The 7,480-nt window shown below is 46.3% G+C and overlaps 3 protein-coding genes across 6 annotated transcripts; 2 read left to right on the top strand and 1 right to left on the bottom strand.

Moving 5' to 3' along the window:
- The first annotated feature begins 176 nt into the window (after positions 1–176).
- Gmer (GDP-L-fucose synthase-like protein) lies at positions 177–1,522 on the top strand. The gene is made up of 4 exons (XM_020942270.2): positions 177–401; positions 457–571; positions 630–1,187; positions 1,245–1,522. The coding sequence occupies exons 1-4, from the start codon at positions 280–282 to the stop codon at positions 1,410–1,412; spliced, it is 963 nt and encodes a 320-aa protein (XP_020797929.1). The 5' UTR covers positions 177–279; the 3' UTR covers positions 1,413–1,522.
- On the bottom strand, positions 1,450–2,543 carry asrij (OCIA domain-containing protein asrij). The gene is made up of 3 exons (XM_020942283.2): positions 2,353–2,543; positions 1,810–2,299; positions 1,450–1,749 (listed from the first exon to the last, which is right to left on the bottom strand). The coding sequence occupies exons 1-3, from the start codon at positions 2,410–2,412 to the stop codon at positions 1,520–1,522; spliced, it is 780 nt and encodes a 259-aa protein (XP_020797942.1). The 5' UTR covers positions 2,413–2,543; the 3' UTR covers positions 1,450–1,519.
- A 1,497-nt stretch (positions 2,544–4,040) lies between these two features.
- YME1L (ATP-dependent zinc metalloprotease YME1L) lies at positions 4,041–7,349 on the top strand. 4 transcript variants are annotated; one of them, XM_020946687.2, is made up of 9 exons: positions 4,041–4,414; positions 4,537–4,958; positions 5,031–5,090; positions 5,152–5,341; positions 5,396–5,488; positions 5,563–5,636; positions 5,694–6,007; positions 6,064–6,454; positions 6,512–7,349. In XM_020946687.2, the coding sequence occupies exons 1-9, from the start codon at positions 4,388–4,390 to the stop codon at positions 7,173–7,175; spliced, it is 2,235 nt and encodes a 744-aa protein (XP_020802346.1). In that variant the 5' UTR covers positions 4,041–4,387; the 3' UTR covers positions 7,176–7,349. The 4 variants fall into 4 exon arrangements, with proteins under 4 accessions (XP_020802346.1, XP_020802337.1, XP_020802326.1 ...); XM_020946678.2 differs by having other exon boundaries at positions 5,691–6,007; XM_020946667.2 differs by having other exon boundaries at positions 5,554–5,636.
- The last annotated feature ends 131 nt before the right edge of the window (positions 7,350–7,480 follow it).

Below are 7,480 nucleotides of genomic sequence, written 5' to 3'. Positions count from 1 at the left end.
AAGTGGATAGAAGTAGCCAACAAAATTTAAAGAAATATTTTTCAGGAAAATAATTTATAATTAAGAGTAATTTCATAAATATGGGTCATAATAATTAAATGTAGTTCAATTACAATGTTTTGCACTTTAATACAATACGTTTTGCTTAGCAACAATATTTGGCAGTACAAACGTCAAGCGGTCAGCACTAATAAGAGCCGGCATATGCGGCAACTGGTCACACAAATTTTAGAACTAATAAAAACAAGTTGATTTATTTGTAAGACTTAATATAAAAACATGAAAGTACTAGTTACAGGTGGCACCGGCCTTGTGGGCAAAGCCTTGCAGACGGTGATCAAGAACCAGGGTCGACAGGAAGAGGAATGGTACTTTGCTGGCTCCAAGGATGCCGATTTAACGTGAGTAATTCGAAACCACTGTCAAATCTTTGCAATAAACAAGTGTTTCGCACAGAAATCTAGCCGCCACGCAGGCACTCTTTGCCCGGGAGAAGCCCACGCATGTAATCCACCTGGCCGCCATGGTCGGAGGTCTGTTCCACAACATGAACAACAACCTGGACTTTTTGGTGAGCTTCTGGAATCGCTCACACCAAGAAGAGCCGAATTCAATCAAATTTCTTACAGCGCAACAATCTCCTAATCAATGACAACGTCCTGCAAACAGCCCACGAGCAGGGGTGCGTAAAGGTCGTATCCTGCCTGTCCACCTGCATTTTCCCGGACAAAACCACGTACCCCATAAGCGAGACAATGGTGCACAATGGGCCACCGCACCCCTCGAACTACGGGTACTCCTATGCTAAGCGATTGATAGACGTGCAAAACCACGCCTACCACGACAAATATGGACGGATGTACACCTCTGTGATTCCGTGCAACATTTTCGGGCCACACGACAACTACAAGCCCGAGGTTAGCCATGTTATTCCGGGCATGATCAACCGCATGCACCGCCTTATCACCGAGAATCCGGAGGTGCCAGAGATCGAAAAGGTATTCACGATATTCGGCAGCGGGATGCCACTGAGACAGTTCATCTACTCGCTGGACCTCGCCGAGCTTATGATCTGGGTGCTGAGAAGCTATGACAGCGTCGAGCCCATTATCCTCAGTGTGGACGAGTGCCAGGAGGTTACTATCTTCGAAGTGGCCAGCGCCATAGCTGAGGCATTTCACTTTAAGGTAAGCATCTTGCTATAATCTGGAAGATATGAGATACAATTACACCGTGTTTTTCAGGGAAAACTTGTCTGTGATACGACGAAGGCAGATGGCCAGTACAAAAAAACCGCATCCAATGCCAAGCTTCGTTCCCATCTGCCTGACTACCTTTTTACGGACTTCGAAATTGCCATCAAGGCGTCGGTGCAGTGGTACAAAGATAACTATAACGAAGCCAGAAAGTAATTCCAAATGACGGACTTTAGAAATGTAAATAGATCTCTTCTGTTCGCAACATAATTTTTTTTACTCTGTTTTATGTCCAACAAATAACAAATACCTAATGTGAGAGCTCAGTCTGTCCAGGAGTCGCCGTATTTGTTCCTCTTACCGCCTGCAGCAGGATCCAAGGGTGCCGCCTGCACAGGACGCTGCTGTAGGGCAGTTGGTGGCTCGTATGGCTTTGAGTAGGGACTCTGCTGGTGCTTCAAATACTCCTCTCGATTTCTCCGACGCAAATCCTCGTACGACTGACCCGGCTTTGCCGGCTCCAATGGCAGTTCGGTATCCAGCATTGCAGCAGCTATTGAAGGAGATATGTATATCAGACACCTGAGGAAACAAAGTGATTCAATGATCTTACAGTCCAACGTGGGCCGGTAAATGTCGTCCAGACCCGACATTGTGGGCCGCGACTCTGTGTCTAGGTTGAGCGCAGTGCTTCGTCCCGGCTGATACGCCTCATCGCTGTACACATCGGCCGAGCTGGGCGTGAAGGGCGCCAGGGTAAAGGCCCTGCCCAGGTTCTCATCCGGCGTGATGGTGCTGATGACCCCGCCGCCCTGCCTCCGCTGCCGGAGCATCTCGCCCAACTGAGAGTTGGGTAGGCGCATGATCTTCTCAGCGCACTTTTGCTGGTAACTGAACTTGCCCACAAAATAGCCCAGGATGACACCCATTACGACCTTGGGCACGGCGCCATATTTGCCATTCCCCTGCAGATAGCCGTTCTTCACGCCAAAGTAGGCCAGGAGGCCGAGGCCAGTTCCGAAAGGCAGACTCCGCTGGAAGAACGACTCCGTATTGCACTCACGTAACGCCTTCACCTCCTCCGCGGTAAACTGGTAGTCGGCCTGAGGAGGAATTTATAGCTGAAGAAGGGATTTTGTGGCTCATCAGTACTCACCAGTGGATGGGGGGTGTGTTGCGGAGCCTGGCGGGACCCATCGTTCAACGGCGAGTCCATGCTGACTTAATTTATTTAAATATTTGTGAAATATAAAATAATCTACCGGCTAGACCCACTAGTTAGAGATGATACCAGATATCGATAGTTTCGATACGAAACTGGTGTGCACAAAATAAATCTACCACTAATTAAAATAAATATAAATTAAAACTAATGGTCTGTAAAGTATGATATTTATTTTAAAACAAGGCAACCTGGCAAAGTATTGTTATTAAAATTTTTTAAATGTTTGCCTTTTAGTCCTATTTGACCGCAAAATGTGGGTAACGACTTGCATATATCTGCTTAAATTTACGTGACCGAATTATATTTTTATACCCTTGCAGGGTATTATAATTTCAGTCAGAAGTTTGCAACGCAGTGAAGGAGGCACCTCCGACTATATAAAGTATATATATTCTTGATCAGGATCAACAGCCGAGTCGATCTAGCCATGTCCGTCTGTCCGTCTGTCCGTCTGTCCGTCTGTCCGTCTGTCCGTCTGTCCGTCTGTCCGTTTCTACGCAAACTAGTCTCTCAGTTTTGAAGCTATCTGAATGAAACTTTGCAGTTAGTCTTCTATATACTCTCACTCGTATATATGTCGGAACGGGCCGGATCGGACGACTATATCATATAGCTGTCATAGGAATGATCGGAAAAGTTTTACAAAAAAAATTATAAAATTTTTAGTTTTCAACAGAATTTGATCAAATTTGAGATATAGCCATTTCATATTATTCTACAATTTTGTGTAAAATTTTATAAAAATCGGACTACTATATCATATAGCTCCCATAGGAACGATCGAGAAATTAATTCAATTAATAAGTATAACATTTTCAGTTTTCAACAGATTTTCATCAAATTTGAGATATAGCCGTTTCATATTATTCTACAATTTTGTGTAAAATTTTATGAAAATCGGACTAATATATCATATAGCTCCCATAGGAACGATCGAGAAATTTGAGAGGAATGAGAATGGCGGTGGCTGTTGTCGGAAGACTGACAATCGCGGTGGCGATAACATTTTTAGTTTTCAACAGAATTTAATCAAATTTGACATATAGCCATTTCATATTATTCTAAAATTTTGTGTAAAATTTTATGAAAATCGGATTACTATATCATATAGCTCCCATAGGAACGATCGAGAAATTAATACAATTAAATTTATAACTTTTTTAGTTTTCAGCTGATTTTCATCAAATTTGAGGTATAGCCATTTTATATAAGTCTTAAATTTTGTGGCAAATTTCATAAAAATCGGACGACTATATCATATAGGTGCCATACAAACGATCGTTTGATGTAGAGGAAAAATGCAAATCTGTGAATGTAAGACTGCAAATATAATATGTATAGTTGAATGAAATGAAAGCAGGTATTACTTCATTGTTTTTTAACACAAATATATATAATTTATATTGTATGGATTCCTATTCATAGAATTTCTATCTGCAAGGGTATATAAACTTCGGCGTGCCGAAGTTAGCTTCCTTTCTTGTTATGGATGTATTGTGTGATAAATTTATTAAAGGTTTTGGAATAATTCAAATTCCCAATGGCTACAACAGTTAGTATCAATAATGAGATAAACTATCGGTAAACTAATATCGATGCCTCTATCGGCATGTTTGCAGCTCCATTAGAACATTACTTTAAATCGAACCCGTCGAAAATTTAATGAAAACAACGTCTCAATAATTGACGAAACGCAATAGCTTCTTCCTGAGACAAGTTAACACTTCCAGACATATAAATCAGTCAAAATTAACCGTAGCGGCGCCGCGAAGAACCGCCGACAATCGAAACCGAAGAGCGTGCAGCGGGCGGAGGACACGCACCACCAGCAACACCAGGGATGCAACACGCACGACGCGACGAGATTATGACATTTTCGCTGTATAGTAAAGTTACAGCTGTGTCGTCTGCTGGCCCCGTTCCTGCGCCTGTTGTTTTATTCAATTAGAGTTTTGTATTTTTGGAAATGTTCTCCACCACCACACACTCTGTGGTAAGTCCGAACGCCGGTCGCCCGGCCTTACATTCTGCCCCACCGCCTGACGTGTCTCATCTCACCCGCTCTCTGTTTTTGTCTCGGCACCTGCCTGTTGTGATTTGGGAATTCGATGACAGCCCTACCTGTACCTAGGCAACTTCAGCAGAAAGCCGCACTACTACACCGTCAAGCGCACCAAGCTGCAGGGAAGCGCCAGTGCGGTGCGCCTTTCTAAGTCTGCCAGTGGCAGCACGCCATCGACTTCGACGACGACGGGCCTAAGTCATGACCTCGTGCAGGACCTGCGTAACCTGCTCGCCCAGTCGGGGGCCAGCTTGAAGGGCATGGTGGAGAAGGCTGCACGGCTGAATGGCATTCTGGACCGTGAGCTGGTGAACGAGACGCTTGCAAAGGTGACCAGCATGCTGCCCGCCATGCGCGACGTCCGCGTCACGCTGGAGGAGCCGGCCACACAAATCGGTCGTGTCCAGCTACAAAATTATCAGTTCGAAGTTTCGCTCACAGGAGCACCTGGTGCCCAGCCCACAGGCGCCCACGTGTAAGTGCATCCTGTTCCGAATATCAATACAAGATCCATCTTTTTATTTGTCATTGTCATTTGTCATTTCAGCAAAGTGATTCCAACCATAACGCCAGGTCTTCTTCGTCCGCTCTTCTCCAATCAACAGCTGTAAGTGAGCGAAACGAATCGACGAATTCTTCTCGCTAAGGTTCTAGTTCTTTTTTCCTAGGAAACAATTGCGGGGCTTCAAGACGGATCGCTCCATTGAGGCGGAGCAAAAGCGCAATCCCACAATGACATCCAGGCTAAAGACAGCCTTGTCCAACGCGCCGCAAAGAATCGACGGAGAGACGCATTTCCAAGCCGAAAAGCTGCGACGGCTGTTAGCCAAGTCCGACGATCATGGGGGTCAGAATGCGGTAAGCTGGGCGTTTGAATCCTACTGTTACTTGTGATAACTCTTTGTGTTCTAGGAGAACCTAAAGATAGCCTTTGCCGAGGGATATTTGGCAGCCGCCAACGCTGAGGATTCTCCGAAATCTGGGAAAACAATGAAGTATATAAAGGTGTGAGCGTGTTCCAAGAATTCATTTGTTTGACTTTTGGGTAATTCACAGTAATTGTCACTAAGGTTTTTCAGACTCTCGTCGTAATCGTCGTTTTTCTGGGCATATTCCTGAGCTTCTTCACCACCTCGAACGGATCTGTATTTCGGTGAGCCTCTTTTTGCTTCTCCTATGCTGCAGATCTAATTTTGCTATCCTCCAGCAGCATTCAGCTGGGCAACCAGGTAGAGGTAGATCCTGAGGAGATCAACGTCACATTCGAAGATGTTAAGGGCTGCGACGAGGCCAAGCAGGAACTGAAGGAGGTGGTCGAGTTCCTCAAGAACCCCGATAAGTTCTCCAACTTGGGTGGCAAGCTTCCAAAGGGCGTGCTTTTGGTAGGACCGCCGGGCACTGGCAAGACCCTACTGGCCCGTGCCGTGGCCGGTGAAGCCAAAGTTCCTTTCTTCCATGCCGCTGGCCCTGAATTCGACGAGGTCCTCGTTGGCCAGGGCGCCAGACGAGTGCGCGATTTGTTTAGTAAGTTAATAGCTATAACCAGAAAACCATTACTGAATTTCGATCTTATATTAAAGAGGCTGCCAAGGCCCGAGCACCGTGCGTAATCTTCATTGATGAAATCGATTCGGTGGGCGCAAAGCGAACCAATTCTGTGCTGCATCCGTATGCCAATCAAACCATTAATCAGCTACTTTCGGAGATGGACGGCTTCCACCAGAACGCTGGCGTTATTGTCCTGGGCGCCACCAACCGACGCGACGATTTGGATCAGGCTCTGTTGCGTCCCGGCCGCTTCGATGTGGAGGTGATGGTATCCACACCAGATTTCACCGGACGGAAGGAGATCCTTGGTCTCTACCTTACTAAAATTCTGCACGACGAAATCGATCTGGACATGCTAGCACGCGGCACATCCGGATTCACCGGAGCAGATCTGGAAAATATGATTAACCAGGCGGCGCTAAGGTGAGGAACGTCTTGTTGATGGAAAAATAGCGTTTTCTGATTTTCTATTTCTTGCAGAGCTGCCATTGACGGAGCCGAGACAGTGAACATGAAGCACTTAGAGACGGCACGTGACAAGGTACTTATGGGGCCCGAGCGGAAGGCACGCCTGCCGGACGAGGAGGCCAATACGATTACCGCTTACCATGAAGGCGGACATGCCATCGTGGCCTTTTATACCAAGGAGTCGCATCCGCTGCACAAGGTGACTATCATGCCGCGCGGACCCTCTTTGGGCCACACTGCCTACATACCGGAGAAGGAGCGTTACCATGTCACAAAGCAGCAGCTGCTGGCCATGATGGACACAATGATGGGCGGCCGTGCCGCCGAGGAGCTCATATTTGGGGCAGACAAGATCACATCGGGAGCCAGCAGCGATCTCAAGCAGGCCACCTCGATTGCCACGCACATGGTTAGAGACTGGGGGATGTCGGACAAGGTGGGTCTGAGGACCATTGAGGCGTCCAAGGGGCTGGGCACTGGCGACACCCTAGGACCCAATACCATTGAGGCCGTGGACGCGGAGATCAAGCGCATCCTCAGTGACAGCTACGAGCGAGCGAAGGCCATCCTGCGAAAACACACCAAGGGGCACAAGGCGCTAGCGGAGGCGCTGCTTAAGTATGAGACGCTGGATGCCGAAGACGTTAAGGCAATACTGAATGACAACCAGACGTAGTTCCCTCATCGGTGTGGATTGCAGGGTCAAGGGATACAGAGGGAGACCAGGACCTTCCATTGGACATTCAGCTGAACTGCTAATTATTTAGTTACAATATAAACAAATCGAGAATGAAAAGCCAAGCAAGAGCGGGACGCAGACGGAAAGTTAAGAAATAAAATGTTACACATATTTAGTTATGTTTTCCATCATCCACGTAGTATTAAATATTAGTTTGGAGTAATAAATGAAATTGAAGTCATATCCATTTGAATTCTGCGCTATTTGAAGTGTAAGTGTGACCAGCACACGACGTATCATAT

The sequence above is a fragment of the Drosophila serrata genome, unplaced genomic scaffold, assembly GCF_035046125.1.
Source record: "Drosophila serrata isolate PLE 108 unplaced genomic scaffold, ASM3504612v1 contig_184, whole genome shotgun sequence".
Classification (NCBI taxonomy): domain Eukaryota; kingdom Metazoa; phylum Arthropoda; class Insecta; order Diptera; family Drosophilidae; genus Drosophila; species Drosophila serrata.
The sequence above is the reverse complement of the archived record's forward strand: the minus strand, read 5'-3'. Positions and strand labels throughout refer to the sequence as shown.